This window comes from Centruroides vittatus, unplaced genomic scaffold (assembly GCF_030686945.1).
Source record: "Centruroides vittatus isolate TY-2023 unplaced genomic scaffold, ASM3068694v2 scaffold_861, whole genome shotgun sequence".
In the NCBI taxonomy this organism is placed as follows: Eukaryota; Metazoa; Arthropoda; class Arachnida; order Scorpiones; family Buthidae; genus Centruroides; species Centruroides vittatus.
In genome coordinates, this window is record NW_027122718.1 from 4,739,561 (window position 1) to 4,759,681 (window position 20,121).

The following is a 20,121-nucleotide window of genomic DNA, read 5'->3' on the forward strand; positions in this document are numbered from 1 at the left end:
TCTTACATCGAAATTTAATGTTTTCTTCCAGTTTTTACGCTTCAAAATGAATTATTTATTACGTGCAATGAGAAATTTTCAGAATAAATATAACATATTTATATATAAAGATATTAAATATCAAAATACTCATCGACGAGAAAAACAGAAAGGAAAAGAGAGAACAAAAAAAAAAAATACAGCAAAGTATTTTATGTTTTGGCAATAACATAACAGTTAAGAGTCAACGTGGCTTTTTTCTCAACGAGCTAAAAATGGGTCACGTCACGGATTGGACGTTTTTGTGATTTTCCAGATCATGAAATTCACAACAATTACCGCTCTGAGAGATCCGGATGAATTTCCACTACAACTGAAGTATTTTATCGATACCTCATTGCGAATACCTCAATATAAATAAGTCCGTATGGCACAGAAAGAGATACGAATAAGAGTAATTTAATGATTAGATTTGACGAATGGACTTACAATGAGATGAGGTCAATGGATACAATATCTTTAGGTTTGATGCTCTGGAGAATCGCTACATCAATTGACCAAATGAGAGTTGCCTATCCCTACTGGCTAATTCTCTTCAATTCATATCGAGGGATTTGCTTTCAGTTTACTCTTTTAAGTTTACGTATATACATCGTTTATATTTAACGATTTCGGTAGTGTTTCCGTAGATCTCAACTCGTAAAGTCTTTGGTGTACCAGGCAGAAGAAAACGGTATATTTATGCTAATAAACAAGAAGTTGAAGGGAAATGATAAAAGTTAAGATTAGACAAGATCAAATATCACCAAACTCTATTTTTTATTATGACAATTCTTTTATTATCGATCCGTTTTTATGTGGTCATCAAATATTATTTAAGAAGTGAAAAAATCATATTCTTCCTCCTCTGCGTAAAATGTATTAAATCAAAAATTTGGCTGGAATTCAGAAATAATAATAATTATTAATTTTCCGCTTTGGTATAAAGATGAAACGATTGTCTTATTTTATCTTTTTCAATATATTTTTCTATCTCGATTCGCTTCCGTCTCTCTTAATCACAAAACAATTAAAAGTGGTGAATGGGGATACAGAAATGAAATGACGGTGTAAACACTGATTACTTCTGTAAGTTTTTTTTTTAAATTCTCTTTAATTTTATCTAGAATGACTTTTATGTAACTCTATAACCTCATATGTTAAAATGTTATAATATATTCTATATATTTATACATTTTTCAAGTTTATTTTGCGTTTTATGTGCACGTTCCAGTACTATTTATTATTTATAAATGTATTCCAATACCGAATCTTTGATGCATTTTACTCTGTTTGATCTCATTGTATAGTTATAAATCTTTTCAATAGGTATTATTCTTGTTTATTCGTTTCGTACAGTCTCGAGTATTCGCTCCTATTTACGTCGTTGCTTTAACCGCGTATAACGAACAGGCAATAATTAATCTGTATAATCAAAGTATTAAATTATAAGGGTTATAAAACGGCACTTGAAACTTTTACGGAGTAAATCGAATATCTAAAAAAAAATAATGTATATTTTTTACTGATAATCTCATAAAAGACAATGAATAAATTCAAAGAGTATTATATTCGGTTGATGAATTAAAAATAATTGGATGCCAAATAAAATACGAAATTTTAGTTGTTTTTTTAACTCTTCAATGAATAGATTATTCTTTTAGATTCGGAAAAAACAGGATAATGTTTGAAAGAAGTTAAACTCTAAATTCATATTGTTTTACCGTTCAAGAAGACAAAGCTCTTCTTCGATACTGATTTATAAAAGAAACAAGAGTTTAATTAACTGAAAAAAACTTTGTAACTAGAAAAGAATACACGACGTAAGAAAATAACTGCCAATATAAGGGAAAAACACAAGAAATTTTGACAATGTTTTCATGGATTTAAAAGAAATGTAAACTACGATCACGTCCTTAGAGATCAAATATAACATTTACATCAATATTACATTCTTTGGAGAGTTTTTGAAAAATTCAGTCGTACTTATTATGTTAAAGAATGTTAATATTACATGCCCATTAATATACAAAAGGTAATTTCATTCAATACGATGCTATGCATATTGATTGTGCTCAGTATTGTGTTAATATTGATGCCTATAATTACACTGTAAGAGCATTACTTGCCACTGCTTTACAATTAACAGAAAATGTTCGATTTAATTTTGCATACATATCTTTTAACATAATATAATTTGTATGTATTATCACTGAACATCATAAATGTACACATCTACATTAAAATCTATAATTTAATATATTTTAAATGTGATTATTTTATTATATAAATATTCAACAATATAAAATTTAACAAAATTACATACTAAAATATAATAAATTTACGTTATTCGATTTGAAAGTGCTTAGAGAAACTAGAATAGTATTAAAGGTTAAATGCATAATTAAACTTCTAGAAATGAAGTTCTATATCTTACGTATAATGTATATAAAAGTTTTATACTTCATAAGTTACTACAGCGAGTGTTCATGCTCATAATCATATTATTATCATTATCCCGTATATGTTGGGCATGTACTGTACATAAATAAGAAACGAAGTTAGCAGCTTCTTATTGTTTATTCATAACACTAATACCTACATTCCACAGATTCCTCTTCAAGAGTTTTATGTATATATATCAGTGGTGTACTTGACATATTAATTGCAACGTGAATAAAATGGAAAAAAAACATATTTAAATATTACTCACTCGAATGTTTTACTGATGTCGTATATTTTAGGTTGTTTTAGGAGACTTAGTGCCGTCGGTGGTAAATTATTCTTCGGAATGTACAGCTCCATAATGTCATCGATGACGTAGAGTAGTTGTTTCATTCCTTCTTCTGTGAAGTACGTACTTTCTCCTATGATTTTAGCATTGTTGACAAAATATTCCTAAATATTAAAAAGCATATAATTGAATAAAATTTTATGATTTCTTTACGTGTGCCTACTCCCTAAATTGTATTCAAAATTGGACATTAGTAACATCTGCTTGTTCTACTTGATTGCTACTTTACTCGACAAAAATGATTGAAACAGCTGAAATATGTGAGATATTATTTTAAAATGAATAATTTTCGATATTTTATGGAAATTTCTTTAAATTTTATTATATTAATTAATTAAAAACAATAGTTTTAAATGGGATTTGTCATTCCAAAACAGCAAAAATTGTTCATGTTTCCAACTTTTAATGTTATAACTGATTTTTCTAACACGTGTAGAAGTAGTAAAAATATTGCTGATTTGATATAGATTTATCTCCAATTGGTCACAAGTCGAATTTAAGAGTGAAAGAACCGTGACTTGTGTCCACTATCACACAATTCGTATGACCATTATATCCGAAGATCTATATGATTTTATATCCCTCGGGGGCTACCGGAGTGTATGCATATGGAGGATGAGCTAAGTTTACAAGATAAAGAAAAATTCTCCAAATTGGACGATTATTTAAGATTAAAACGTTGGGATTTATTTTATTATCGTCGTCTACCTTTAATTAGATTTGATAGGCGAGTGATTAATTGCTGTGAATATAATTTTGGAGAAGTACCTTCAATTATCATTTTGTGATTTGATCGAAACGATCTCTCTCGGTTGCAATCCAGGCCATTTCAATTCTCTAAGGTAATTCCGAGAGAAAATTTATGATCATCTATGCAGAGACAGTTACGACTGAAACGATTAGTTATATTCGTTTGCATAAAGAAATATTTTAAGAAATGATACCTTAGATTTATAATCTTTGTTATGTCTCTATCGAAATGGCATCAAGTTAAATCGTTCAAAGAATTACTACTTTTTTTTTTTTGTAGTTGTAAACAAAAATGTCTTCTAGAATGGAAAATGGCAAAATAAATTTAATGTTTTTCGAATTTTTATAAAAGTTATTTACATAAAGGAATAAAGAGTAATTTTGCGTTTCAGTAGTCTTTCAAATGACATTTTTGTGTACTTCGGGGAATGCTTTGTCCACATTTGTTCTCCTTAATATGCAGAAATATTCTACATTTATTCTTTTGTTTTCTTTATCGGACATGAATTATAGACAGGTCCGAATCGATAAAAGCAGAGATTTCAATGAACTTGATACTTACTAATCGAATATTCCCTTAAAATATTCTTGTCCAATGCGCACGACTAAACGTTATTCGTTTTAGTCTAGCGAATAATCGTTTACATTAGGACGTGAAAATAATCTTGCATCTAAAGATACGTGCGAGTAATGTTAATTTTCATTTATAAGGATTATATCACCGCTTATAAATCATATATTTCGAGTGCAGATAAATAATGGAATAACATTACTCGCCGCTTTGAATTTTTCAGTACTAATTTTACACTCGGAACAATAATGTAATATTCAATGAATATCTATAAGAATAAATTAATGTTTTTTTTAAATAATAATAATATTACCGTTTTTCCTGTGTCTTCATTTTCGTATAAAGTCAGCTGTAATGGAGGTGCACCACTCGAATAAGATGACAAATGAGTGGGAAAGCTACTCTTCATTGCTAACGTTATAGCTAAGGAAAATAATAATAAATATTTTAATTTTATTTAAAGAAATATAAATCAGTTATTCTGATACACAAACTACTTTAAAATATAGAAATTTTTGAAAGACAAGCCAATTAAACGAAAGAGAAAATCAGGTGGAAGGAAAACTCCCGAAACGATACTACTACTCTCTTATGGGAGTTACCATTGCAAAAATAGAGTGGCATTAGTATTTGTCATATACTCCACCATTTAGTCCGCTTCTGCATGTTTTAAACAACTGCCTTGGGAGAAACACTTCACAAAAACAGACACTAATCGATACTTGCAACTTTGGAAAGAAACATGAGTAATTTGTAAAACTTCTCTGTGTAGGAAATTACTTTCGAGATGGGGTTATGTTACCTCGGAGACATTCTTCGTTTACTGCTGTAAGTGAAGATTTATCGAGATGTTTTGTTACTATATAGATCTACGCTACTTTATTCATTCAATATAGGGCCGCATCTGATGCCTTTGTATTGTAATGTAACCAGAAGATTGTTTCTTATGAAATATTCAAATGCCGTATATTTTTTTTTTCTTTTTTTTTAAATAGGTGTATGTTAAAAACATTACGGTGGGAAAAGCTGCACATGAAATTCTACATTTAATGTTTTACTGTTTATTTTCCCCTTTTTATGACACTGTTATACAATTACATCATCAATGCCATACGAAGAACGTAGTTAAAAGTCTCCTATCCTCATTTTCTTATGGCATTATTCCAAAATATTTGAGTAAAATCGACTGAAATTCTTTTTAAATTATGAATTTGTGAAAAATAAAATTTTATATTAAGTAGAATAACATTTAAAAAAAAAGATATTTAAAATTAGTTTGGGTTTTTTTTAATTATATTTTATTTTTAATCATTAAAATTACTTGATGTGTACTATTTTTTAATATATTACTTTTAAAATTTTAAATTTTAATATGGTTACTTAGCTTTTTTTTAAAAAAAATAATAAAGTAAAATATTAACAAAATTATATAATATTCTGAATTGTTTTTTCCTTGTTCTAATGATATCATTTCTGGTGTTTTGAATGGCTATTTTGAAGCGTGTAGGTTATCTAATTTCACTGATTACGTCTTGTACGTGCATTTTGCAAGTTTAATAGTAGATGTTATCACTTCATCTCGACTTTTATAGCTAAGTAGGTGTATCATACTGCAACGTAGGAGAGATTAATATGCATGCCAGGTTATATGTAAATCTGCACGAGTAAGAATAAATCTTTAGAACTTACCCACGTGATAAGCAGCAATTTTATCTTCATCCTTCGTTATCCATTTCGCAGCTTCTATTGCTGAAGAAGTGGGTGCAAAAACCGTTGCAGTTTTCTTTTGTAGCATTTCTGGAAGCACTTTATCTTTATTTACCAATTCGAAAAACTAAAAAAAAAGAGAAGCAAAAAATTCCAAAATAATTAGTCTAGAAGCGTGATCAGAGATTAAGTATTTATTATTCTCTTTTTTTCCTCCCCTCTTGTATTGTAAAAGATAGATCAGTATGTTACTTGTCAAGGAACATCTTGTGTTTCTCGAAACAGTTCGAAAAACAATTAGAAATAAGACAAGACAAGTGACAAACCGGCACCGGTTGCTGTCACATGACAGAAGAATGGTGACAGATATTAGGCTGTCAACTGCACTGTTTCTGACAATAACAAAAATTTCTTGTTACAAAATTCTCGGTAAACAAGATGCCTCGCGTGTAGCAGAATACGATTTCCTTGACACGTTTCGTTCGAAAGGAAGAACTTGAAAATATAGAAAGTTTGCCGCTGGAGAAAAAAAATATATATATATATACTATACAGAACAGATATATAAACGAAAGAAAATAAAACATATTTTATAAATAAAACATCAATAATATTGAGATTTACAAGAATACTGGGGAGATTTAAAGAAAATACTTTACAAGATTTCGATAAAATTTCCGCGAAGAATTTATAATATATTTTTCAAAATATTTATATTATATCTAAATAGTATTTTAAAGATATAAGACTTACATCAAAGAATTGAATTTCAAAAGAATAGTCCAGATTTAACATTAGAAGCTAATTTATAGCTGAAACAAATCTCAAATTCTGTCGGATTCCATCTTCCTTATAGATATATACGTTTATTTAAGATTTCTTCTTTTTTACTTCAGGCAAAAATCCTCAGCCAACTGTCAGATAAGTTTCCCCATGCTACACTAAACATTTTCTTATTCAATCCCATTCTTGAATAAGTTTAGGCGGAATTTTTGCAAAAGAAGAAGGAGAAAAAAAACACACCTTCTATTGCTTTTATATAATGGAATATGTCCAGGCTGGAGTAAGTTGTTTAAAGTGAAATAAAAAAATAAACTGTGAACAAGTCCAGAAAATATTTCGCATCTTCCAACTGGATTTTTGTTTTCCTTCCGCACCGTTTGTCAAAAAGTAAAGTTGGTGAGAAAGAGGTTTTAAACCGAATCCATTTGTATCTTACTTTACTTCCGTATATCCGGGTCAATTTGACTACGAAGACTTAAAGACTTAAGCAATAAATTCACGACACGATCCTATTTCAAATGCAATTTTACGAGTTGCATGCGAATTGGAATTTTTTCAAGCACGTTTTCCTATTCTTGTCATTTTATTCTTCCCAATGGTCAACATGGGCGAGTTAAGGGTTTCGAATCATTGTGAAATACCAATGACAACATACGCGATGTTTACAAATAGCATACACACAAGTAGCATCTATTTCGAAAATCGAAATTATAGACATTTCTCTGTTGTCACGTTCACAAAAATAAATAAAAAGAAAACAAAAAGAAATAGTTTTTTCTTGCGCTTCCTCTCACGTACTTTTACTTCCGTTTCTACCATATTTTCGCGGATAGACCGACATGACGGACAATCCGCGAAAATACAGTAAGAGTTACATCAGATATAACTGTTGCTGATCTTTTCTAATTAACAATAGCGCTTGATATACTTAAAATAAAGCGCTTACGATTTATTATATAATAACCTACCGAGATAAGTTACATTTAAATAGCTAAATGCTACCTTTCACGTTTTATAGCTCTCGAATAGATTTATTAAGAGGAAATGTCAAAAATTTATTTTATATCATTTCGTAAAGTGAGAGAAACATGGAAGAGAGCAACAGACTGAAAGAAAACAGTGGAATTTTCACGATAAAAGACGATAAAATAAAGAAAGAGGCTATTAGTCGGAGTTATTTCTTATGAAAGTTTAAAATCATTATCACGTAAAAATCAATAAGTTGATTGGAAAATTAAACACAGTGGGATGTGCATTAAAGTTAGTAGTCTCGCTTGCTCGGATTCCCATTAAGTGCACTAAGAAACTACAGAAATCAATTCCGTGGTAATTACTCAAACGTGTTATTCTAGGCAACTGTGCATTGCTGGTCTTAATGCAATACCATTTACTAAAAGCTTACCTTTGATCCAGATTCAAAACTATTGATTCGATAAAAGTATTCTGATGATCGTATTACAAGAATCAAACAAGTTTTAACAATTTTTATTTTATTTTCACTTTGTCAACGTCGAACAAGTTTTAAGAGATTAAAATCTACTTTTCTAAATGATTAAATCGAGAAAATATATAAAGAAAATAAGAAAAAAAAACCTTGCCAAATATAACGATTTTTCAGCTATAATGAGAATACAGACTTTTATGATTAATGTGATGACAAAATTTCGAAAATTTCTTGAATTACATTATGAAAATTACGTTGGATTTTCTAGAACTTTTTCAATAAAATTCTAAGTACAAATATTTTCTGAAATGTTTAAAGGAACTTTAAAATTTTGTTTCTAGAAGATTTTTTAACGACTTTTCCCATATTTTATTACTAACTTAAACACTAAAAAAATCAAGAAAAATATAACTCCCGAACTTACATTATACTACAGGAGACGTGTTTAAAAAGAACTTTAGAAAATTCTTCATACGTGACATAATTTCCATATATTAATATTATTTTTTAAACATCATTTATTTTTATTAAATTCTGTTTTCCGGATATTAAAACTCTTTTCATTGACCAATAATGCCAAAATTTTGAAGGGAAAAAAAAGTCAAGGGAGTAATATTAATGTCCAAAATTTCTTCAACGGTAGAATATCTTTTTTCTTTTTCCTTGTACTTCTTTAGTTAAAAAGTTAATACATAACTGTCAGCCGAAGAAAATGGTCGTATAATTTTACATATCAAATTACCTTCAGGTTGAAGTAAAACTGTTTATCATTCTGATGAGTTAAAGAATAATGATTATATTTTATGCACAAACACGTAATACTTCAATTAAGAAAGAGTTTTTATCGACATTTTAATTATAATTAAAACTTCCTAAACCTATGACTATGGATCAGGTTACAGACCTTTATCATAGACGTGACAAAGAAATCAATGCCACTACCTAATTATATTACAACGAGCTGAATTGTATCACAATTAAGAATAATCTACACGAAAAAAAAAATATCTAGACACCACGTTTATTCCGTCAGCTGTAGTTTTATTTAATGGAGCGAAGCGCCATATTAAGCAGTAACCAGCTGAAAGTTTTCCTGTTTATAGTGATGAAGACGTTTCTCTATTCCAAAAAAAGTCTTACTTAATGTAAGTTTCTTTGTCTAATTGTGTATATAAAAAAGCAGACTTGATAAACTAAATTCTTCTAGTAGATAATTCCAGAAAAACATTTTCGTATTCTACCAGTCTTTTCGTACTTCACATTTATCATTATCATAAAATATCGCCTCGATAATCATTAGGTCCTTAAAGAAGCCCTACTAGACATTATCTCCATCAAGCTCAATCTAGAAGAATCATTTCTCCAATCCCATCCTACTTATTTGCCAAGACTGGAGGTCAGAAACTTCTCCTGTCAACTTCCGATCGAATTTATTAGCTTCCGATCCAACTTCCTAATCTGTCACTTACCTGACAGGACGGGTGACTGTCCTATATTGTCGTGTCCTATATCTGATGGGATTTGCACCCTTCTTTTACTGAATATTATCTGATCGCTTTCCCATCTTCACGCCATATGCTACTTCATTCGATTGACTTCCAAACTACAATTAGATGTGGTGATGAACTGTTTCATTGATCATAAACTGAAGGGGAGGAAAAAAAAATATATCTTTCTTAAACGAAAATCAAAATAGCATCTTTCCTGGATGAAAGCCATTTTTCTATATCTATAACGAAACGAGGTAAAAAAAATAGAGATAAGTTTTTCCTCACTTTCTACCATTTAATCTTTTTCTATTATAACTTTTGATAGTTGTGTAAAAGGCGCACGTACGATCATTGATAGCGCACGTATATTCTGGCAGCCATCTTGCCTGACAAGAAACCAACAAAGAATAAACAACAGCATAAAAACAACAAAGCAAACCGTGTTAGTTCGGCATCGAAACGACAATCATGGAAAGAAGACATCTTTCTTTCTTATCTTATTTCTTACACAAAGAAAAATCTTATTTCGACCGTGACAAAAGTTTTAAAATTTCTACAAATTTACAAAATATTCGCTATAGGAAGTAAAAATTCTTGTTACTTTTAGTAAACAGGATACAATATTTCTAAAAAAAAAAAAATAATAAATTGATTTCGTTTACAATAGGTCAAGAATATATTGAAAAGTTTACAATTTTTTTTATATATTTTTCAATTTTCATATATTTTTTTTACACAAAACTGTTGAAACGACAAAATTTGCAATAGTACACCATAAAAAAAATAGTTATATAGAAGCGAAATTCAATTTGATCCAATCAAATATTTATATCCTTATATAACATAAAGAAAAAATAGAAAGACGTATAGGTTACGAGTCATAATATAACATCGTACATATTACATGTACAAAAAAAAAAAATATTGCTTATACATTAACATTATACATTATGAGTTCGAAATATTGTAGAGCAATACACATTATACATCACAATGAATATCGTCTATTTTATCCTCCAATTTATTATATAGAATAATCTAACAGAACGAATGTAATAAATTACATCGTACCATTACACAGTTTTTTTTCTGTTATTGCAGAAAAAATGGAATAAATTTACAATTTTTCAATGGTATCGAGTTATTATGGAGTATATATGTTACATAACCATCCCCATTCATTACAATATTAATAGGATATGCGATACTGGTATAGATTCAAGTTTTATCCCCCAAAAAAATGTCTTTATAGGTAAATAGAAAAAATAAAATGTCCGAGAAACCTCAACTTATTGTTTACAGGAGAAAAAAATACAAGGAAAAAATGAAATTTCAGCATTTCTGGTAATTCTGGAAAGATATCCTCCGTTTACAACTGACTTTTTGAGGATCGATCGCAGAGAAGAATCAATATGAGAGATCAAAGCTACAAAGCGCGATCCGTCACATCGGCAGAAAATATTATATTCTTTCATTCCTTTTCGACAATAAGTATCAAAGTCGATCCATCATCTACTCTCTTCGAGAAGGATTTTCTCTCGACTAAGCTGAAACTATTTTTTAGAGCTACCCCACTATCAGAATCTTCTAAATGCACACGCTACCCGATTTTAGTCAAAAATTTCGATTACTTTTCAGGATTAACTTTCTAAAGTATTTGTTTTTTTTTCGATTTTTAATCTTAGACCCGTTAATCTCCTTAATGTCCCTGTTTCTCGATTTGCATCATTTTTCTAAACTAATGACATTATGGTTGCTCTATCGCTGTTTAGAACATGTGAGTTTAATACCTTTGCTATTATCATAATTAGCGAATGGTAACTAATTAATTGTAAATGAACCATGTTAATTTCTAGGCCCTTTTGGCAATTCTACGCATTTAAAATTCTTGCCTTGTAAACTAATGAAGTCAACTGTTAATTAAGCTCGTATACAAAAATAAAAATTCTCTATAATGTACATAAATTTGTGAAGAATTTCGATAGGGTAAGGGAGTTTTATATTAAACTTTAAGAATTTATAATTTTCTAGAAATTATTATACTATTTAATATCATTTAATTCGTCGAATTTTTAATTGATTTCTACGCGAATGTATTAAATAATTAGTTTTTCTTAAGAGAAGTTTATCGTATTCTTAATATAACATTTATAAACTGAATTAAAACTCTCACAAATATTAATTTAGAAGATAATTGAGTAAAGAAGAACGTATTTTAGCTTTTAAAATCCAATTTCTTGACACTTTCTACTGAAAATGTTACTTACAGATTAACCATTCTGATATTAAATCACTCCATTAACATCCAGAGAAACAACAGAGTTGTTTTTTAATCAACGATAGAATATAATAAAAACTGCTGTAGAGATTTAATTAGGATAAACCTGCACAAATATCCAATAGCAGAATACCATAAAAATTTCGATACACTCTGAGCTTTTAGAATATATATATATATATATATATATATTTTAAAGTAACTACATATTCCTTTAAGTACAGACCATTAAAGCGGGTAAAAATAATAAAAATTAATAACCACAAAATAAACTTTAAAGAAAAAATGATAAAAGTAAATTTAACGATTAAAGCGAATATAATTACCTCGCTAATTTGTTTACTAAGTTAGTAAATTTTGTGGAATAAGCAGTGTTTGACAGCCATTAGTTTTTCCTCAAATTAATAAAATTATTATTATCATGGCTCATAAAATGATATTTATTGTTTATTTTTACTTTCTTATTAAATCATTAATGATGTTTAAATGCAATATAATACAATTCATATTGCTAATTATGAAACTTTTCCATTAAATATTACCTTCAACGGAGTAACGCACTAACAGATGAGGATCTAATAATTGCCAAAATTGTACAGAGTAATTCCCTCGCTCCATCTGAAATTGCAATTGTTCATGTGTTGCTAGCATTTATGTGCTTAATGCTATGTTTTGGGACGCATTATCATCTAAATGGTAGTATAATTAATTGGCAATCATCAACAAGTAAGAATGGTTAACGTGAATCATCAAATTGTAGGATTGCAATAGCTGTTGGCTGAACGAAGGGCACAAAGGTTAAGTTTTCATCAAAATATACACGACGATATTAGAAAGAAGACTGCTAACATTAGCAAAACATAAAAAATCATTTCCAAACATCATCAGATTCAGTAAGAACGGGTTTACTCTGTGATAATCCAAGTATATAATAGTCATTGAGGCACTATTATAGATGCTTCGAGACTATTACATTATCATAAATGAGATAACAAACTTCGATACAATTTAAAAACGTTTAATTTATTTTCCGAAAACAGATTTAATCTTTTCACGAAATCAAAAATAAATCATTATAATGGAAGATTCAATTGTGGAAAATCTATTGTGTAACGTCGCGAATGAAACTCCAAGAGAGACAGAGAGAGGAAGAGGGAGAGAGTGAGTACCTTCACCTCTTTCACACACTTCGCATTGTAACTCTGCAGGAAGCCGAGAAAAAACTTAGAAAATTTGATAGAATGACGTTTAGGACAATGTTTGACTGTCGCAAACAATCGAAAAGTTGTTCCTGCGAAGACATACGAGAGAGAACAAGCTTAGGCATTCCCTGCAGCCTCATAAGTCAGCGACCTCCTAGCAAAAGGATAGAATCACACTATGGGATTCCAATCAAGTATGTTGAGCGGTCGATAAAATGTGAAGAATGATCTAAAAGTAGTGAAAATTGACTTTCTTCGTGAATTCAGAATATTCTTCACAGAAATGTTTTCTGCTAATCCTTACTTATTAGGCTATTTCATTGAGATTATTTTATTTGTTATAAACAACTCTTCGAAAAAACTTGTTACAACAAATCGAACTTACAGAATGGAAAAATAAATTGTGACTTTTTATATCAGTAATTGAGTTATAGATTGAAAGATTAAAGAGAGGATAAAATTAAAAATAATATATATATATATATAAGATATATATATATATAAGACTTTTAAAGGTAATAAGATAGTTTGCTTCAAGCTTTGAGAGATATTTAATTACAATTCTAAGAAAAGACTTTAGAGCTTTGGAAAGTTTAACAATTGGAAATAATATAAAGTTCAAACAATCGAAAAGTTTCTAGAAATAATTAAGTTATATAACCGTAATGACAACGATTAAGAGAAAAACAATAAGATGACTTTATAAAGTTCTAAAGATTCTTGAAATAAAAATTTTAATTATTTTTCTAAAAGAAGAGCAATAAAATATGGAGATAGAATCATTGAAATTAATAATGTATTTTGCACTTATACTAAAAAACATACCGTGCAAATAACGAAAGAAAGAAAAAAAAGAACTGATGCTGCTTCATATTATCAATTAAAGAACCTTAATGGATTCTTTTAGAGTCACACGCAAAACTTAATCTTTCGAGAGGAGAAATTCCATCTAGATGTGAAAGAGCAATTTTAATAAAAGACAACTTAAAACACTTTTCTTCGCTTTGTCAGTAAAGATATTTTTAAATTCGAATCATTCTCGGCTCTAAGTTACTAGCTATCTTGTAAAATGGTCGTAAATCAAATCTACGCGCCTAGTAATGTACTGACAGCCAAAATAGTTTTGCCGAATTTTCAGAAAAGATTAAAGACAAGGAAATTGGAATTTGGCGAGGATAACATATGAGATTAATAGGTACAAAGTCTCTGGCTGTATTAAACATTACTCGAGAAAGTAGATAAAAGATTGGCTTTTAAAAGAACTCGCAATTTATGACGGTATTCACTTTCAAAACGTCGATGGAACGATTATTGGATTTTCGACAGAATATATTTTCTAAGTAAAAGATGTCTGTAGACTCTTGCCTACTTATATATCTTTCGTTTATTTTGAAAACAAGTATATATCTAAATAACGGCGCCATCATTCAAAGACACTTCGCTTCTGCTCCGCAATATGAGCTTAACGTTCCTGTTAAATTTTTATTACTATGTTAAAATTAATAAATTTACTAGGTTGTAAATTATTATACATATTTTTATATTATTTAATTGCGCCGTTTAAGAATTTAAAGCTGTTCTTCACCGAGTTAATTTGCATTCTCTACCGTGTCCTCGGGAATGGCCGATGTGCCTCATACTAAGCGCTTAATTAATAAAATTATTAATTTATATTTTTGTGATTAATATTTGAGCCTAGTTACTTTTACAAAGTTTCAAACTGTGTGTTTATTCTGATAAACGGGATTAAAATTACATTACTATTAATGATTTAGGTGACTAATTGAAATTAATTAACCTTAAAAAGGACAAAGACTACGTAAAGTATTAATAGATAAAATTTTTAAAATTTTAACAGAAATACAACTTTTACACCAATTATTTAATTTAAATCTTGAATATTTAAAAGAATTCCTCGAGTATAATTAATGTAAAATATCCAGGAATGATATTCCGGTTTAAAAGAGAGTAAACACTTTGAATACCAATATCACCATCTACTTTCGATATTAAAAGTAGAAAATTGTGTTTCGAGGGGTTCGAGAAACCTCATTAAGGCTACTTGATACCATTTAAGGATTCTACTAATACTACTTAGTCACTAGCTCAATACGTGTCTTCAATACGAATATTTTTGAAAATAATGAATCGTCTTTATGGGGGTTCAACTTTTCGATACTTTCTATTTTAGTGGAGTGCGCTTATTAAACGTTTAGTTATCCTCTTGTCTACTTTCTCAAAAGCTTAAAATTTAAAATAAACACGCTCGGTACAGAATTCGACTAACGTAATTATTTATTTGAAGTAGAAATCTCACTAGAGCAGAAATGATTTGATAACAGTAGCACTGATCGCGCTATAAATACTCGTAAAAATCCATTTCCTTTCACTGAACATTGATTGAAATATTCGAAATGGTCCATTATCCAACAAGTTCAATCCCCCGTTTGTTTGAGTAGTCTTTTTCTTTTTTATTATTTATTTTTACCTGAAGGGCACCTGACCTTGTTTGGCTAAATGCCATTTTGGCAAATGCTAATATTAACATCGATTCGAAAACTTTTATTTCTCTTTATTTCTTTTATTTGTTATCCTTCGTTTTGGAAAAAAAACTCGTACTAATAATCGATAAGATGCTAGCCAAAGAAGATATCAGTCGAAAAATTTCAATAATATAATTTATTCCAGAAAGGATTTTAGGATTTTTAACAAAATTACCAATCGATATCAGTTCTTTAAGCTGTTTAAATACCGTTTAAAACGTTAACAGTTTTTAATGCACTCGTTTTAAAAATAACTAAATGAAACATTCCTGACATTTAAAAGTAGGGCATTAAGAAAGGTTAAAGGGAAGGAAACGAAAAAATAAAAAAAATGTATAAAAATATAAGTTATATTAAGAAATTTTGGATCGCTTATCTTCCATTGTCAATGATCCAAGTTAACTCTATACAAATCCGTAATTTAATTAAAAATAGAAACTGAAATAGAACTATCTGAAGTTTCTTTGGCATTAGAGAAGAAAATAAAAGTAAATTGGCATATGGAATTAGAGACAATTCGATTCAAAACGAAAATTACATTATATTCTAATGCAAATACACATAATTTCGCTTTTGGATAATAAAATAATTAAGAATCAATATTACTGTTCAGCGTAAAAAGTTCCGAAAATAGTCAAGAAAAGAATGGAAGAGATGAAAAAAAGAAGTGATCTTCTACCTTATTCAATATTATTTAAATTTCAAATGAGTCTCTAATAAGTAGATATTTTCGAAACTTGTGTAATGCATTTACAAGACAAATTGCTAGAAATTGAAGGAGAGAAATACCCATTGATTTTTACTGTGCTATTTTTGGTACTAGTTCTAAATTCACTGTTCTTCAATAAACGTTGTTCACGAGAAAGTTAAGACCATTTATTTTAGTCAATTCATCGATTCAGAATGGTCGATCACTGATCCAATTTTAGCAGACCAAGTCGGTTCCTTAGATAGTTCCTTTGGATCAGACAAGTATCCTTGCAATGATTCTTTGTGATGTTCCTACTTAAAGTGGGCAGATTCCACGGCAATTATTCTAAGTCAATGACCATCCACTTAGTTTTAATGGTTTTTATAAACCATTGGAGTTACCAGAGATGTTTTACTATATTTTACTTTAAGAATTCAATTAATATTTCATCCAATTTTCCTACACGATCATTACAAAGTTAAACAGTTTTAGCTTCAGCAACAAATTTAATTAGCGGGATAAAATGTGTAGAGATAATTAGATTTTGAGATTAATATAATCATGAATATTTTTAGGATAAAGTGATTAGCTGGGCATTTTGTTGAACCTTGTGGAAAATGCTATTTTCGATATGGTCGCGGCCATTACTGCAAGATCCGCTGATCGTGTCTTTTCTTTTTACACAATGACATGGATTACCGCTAAGTAGGTCCTTCTAATGTAACTTTCCCTTTAAAAAAAAAAAAAAAAATGGGTGAAAATGACCCAACAATTTGTTATTTGAAGAAATACGATTATTGATTTATTCGTAAATTTCTTTCGTCCGTTTCGCTGAACAAAATCAGTTTCTGGGATACATTTTTAAAGCACAAATTCTTTTGTTTAAAGCAAAATAATCCCCCTTTTTTTATATTGAAGATAAAACAGTTTCTGTTCGAGTGCACTGGACTCTTCTTTGAAGAAACAAGATCCTTTTTAAATGCGATAGTTATTTTTACCTGTCATTCTTGCATGAATTTTTACCTTCTACTAAGATTAATCTGAACCATAGCAACGATACCATTGAAAAAATTTTCAAGAAACTTTTTAATAAATAATCAAATTTTAGATTATAATAATTTACCAAAATAAAAAGAAGATAGGTATACAAAAGAGTTGATTTTTTTCCACCATTCAAGTATATATTATAAAATTAGTATCATTTAATTTAATTCAAGATCCGAAATGCCAGAAGAGTTATCTGATATTTTCCGAATTGAGGTTAACGTATTGATTGATCGAGGCCATTTGTTTTCCATAAATTGATTAGGAAACTTCACCCGAAAGAATATTAATATATTTGTGGTAACCTAGCGAAGAAAAAAGAATTACCATTGAGGTTAATTTCGGTGAGTATACAAAGAAAAATCTTATTTTTAGTTTCTTATGTGAATATTTTCTCCCCCTCTTCCGGAACCAATCTTACTTTTTGCAGTTGGATCAATATTCACTTAACTGCGGCAAAAATGCATCACGAATACTTTTAATAAGTTCGTTATTTTTTGATGGAATGTTAAAAGATTACTACTTTATTAAATTTATGAACAATTTATGTACTATACTTTCAATCAAGAAAACAATAAAAAATTGCTCTACAAGATTTTGATGTATGGCAACAACATAAGAAATTTTCGATGGAAACACTCTTTGATTAAAAAGAATTGTTTATAAAATAATAAAGTCTATTAAAGTAATTCCAAATGATTAAATGTATTATTGCCGAATATTATCGCAATAAATAAAAAAAGGGAGGGGGAATTGTATTCAGCAATAGTTTTTCTTTGCTTGAAAAATTTCTTCGATTCTTTCTGAATCTGAAGTTTCATGCAGTTTTCTTTTATCGCTTTTTCTATTTCATCAAGCGTGGAACCACAGTTCTTCGAACTGTTGAACATAAAAGTAATTACTCTGATATTCAATGTTTTCTACAGCAGAGGAGGAACGGAAGTGAGTGCAAAATAGTGAGAATTTTTTACTAATATCAGTTGCAGGATGTGTTGCTCCGATATACTTGGATAAATACAAGAGAAACAATAATAACTTTTCTGCCACAAAGAAAGAAAAAGAAAAGAACCTTCCAGAAAGTCGTTTCGAAATTGAGTTTCATGTCCGGAATGTCCTATAAAAGTAGATTGAGAGCCGATCATGATGGTTCTTCATTATATCACTTTTTGACAAGTGGATTGCAGATGTTCAATAAATTCTATGCTAAAAAATAATAATATCTTTTCATTTTTTATTTACAAATTTTTCAAATTTCAATAAGGCATTACATATATTTGAATTCGAACTACATTAAATATTTACATAAAATGAAATTTGTATTATTAATTTGGCTTTTCTTTATTATGATTTCCACAATGTATGGTAGACGTTTTTATATTAAATTCATTGTAATGTAGTTCTCGTAAAATTCAAAATGCTGTAAAATTCTTCAGAGAAAATGGCTTGTAAACTTTCTGCAATGTTACATTTGTTTTGTTTTTTTCCCCCTCCCTTTCTCCTCACTTTCAACTTTGACAATGTCGTCAGCTGTAACTATTATCGAAGTATAGAACATTATTGTTTATTATACCATTTTCGTTCAAATGATTCCACCAAAGTATTGTTTCAACCGCGCTTGTCGTCGTATCTGTTACTGTTATTGAAATTTTACAAGCCTGCATATCTCTAGCCATTCTCAAATATTTTAAATTATAACTTTCATACAAGCTGCTTCCAATATTTCATAAGTCATTTCAATAACTTTCGTGCGAACTTTTCAGTAAAATCAATATTCAAAAAACGACATTTTTGCCTTCAAAATGATTTCTGGGTACAAATGAGTTTCTTATTTGTACTTTAGAGTTAAATTAGTTAGCAAAACTCAAACTCGCTGTTACTGATGCGAAATCCTTATCGGTGTGCTAGCGACGAGTTGATTGTATCCCCGCCATTTTTTTTTTTTTAGAATTAAAAAATAAAAAAGAAAAGCTGATTTTTTTATTCAGGAATATCTGCAATTATTCCGGAAACAATTCGGCAACCTTCCAATGATCTGTGTAATACAAGCTACAAGTACACTTTACGGTTTAAATATATTTCTGGCTTTGCCACACTTTCGGTTTTTTTCGATTACCATAGACTTCATTTTATAGCTTTTTGTTTATATTTACACAGTGAAAAGTTTTAACTCTGCTTGTTTCTTACAAACTTCATCACTTTAAAAGTATAATATACAGAAAGGGAAAAAATTGGATTTCTGCAAATGTCATTCGATACTATAAAAATGGCGGATGGTATAAAATGTTTTCTTTAAAGATAATTTATTACTCTCTCAGATTCTACCGACAAACTCACTTTATTAATCTAAACAATATTCATTTTTGGTTTGAATAAACTGTTAGATATTCGATTTTTAAAGTAAATTTTATTTTTAAAAAATGCTGTTGAAAATTTAATTTTTTCACTCGAAAATTTTAAAACAACTTTAAAATAAATATTATAACTTTCTCTTGAAAATTGAATCTGTCGAAATAATGTTGGATTTTCTTGAATTTTTTTTTTTCTTTTCAAAAATTAAATATTCTGTCCTAACATAAATCGGATTGTGAACATATCGCGCATACGTCGCTTTTTATATAGGATATCGTACTTTAAATATTTGTATAAATGTCCGGCTTATAAATGTTGGAAAAAGTAAACGTTTCTCAATATTTTACTTCGATTTTCTGACTCGCATCGGAAGTACTGTACTGTACTGTACATCTAATATATAATAATATAAAAGGAGACTTTATAAAATCAGATCTGTTTTGAAAAGCTCGTTATA

General features: G+C 29.0%; 2 protein-coding genes across 3 annotated transcripts in view; one reads left to right on the forward strand and one right to left on the reverse strand.

Moving 5' to 3' along the window:
• RpL8 (ribosomal protein L8) overlaps nt 1-20,121 on the forward strand; it is a 263,507-nt gene that overhangs the window by 133,466 nt on the left and 109,920 nt on the right. The window lies entirely within an intron of this gene.
• Fas1 (fasciclin 1) overlaps nt 1-20,121 on the reverse strand; it is a 96,403-nt gene that overhangs the window by 9,220 nt on the left and 67,062 nt on the right. For both annotated transcript variants that reach the window (XM_067288504.1, XM_067288505.1), the window contains exons 2-4: nt 5,823-5,967; nt 4,447-4,556; nt 2,732-2,916 (exon numbers count right to left, since the gene is read on the reverse strand). In XM_067288504.1, coding sequence (XP_067144605.1) covers nt 2,732-2,916; nt 4,447-4,556; nt 5,823-5,967 — 440 coding nt within the window. The remainder of the gene's footprint in view (nt 1-2,731; nt 2,917-4,446; nt 4,557-5,822; nt 5,968-20,121) is intronic.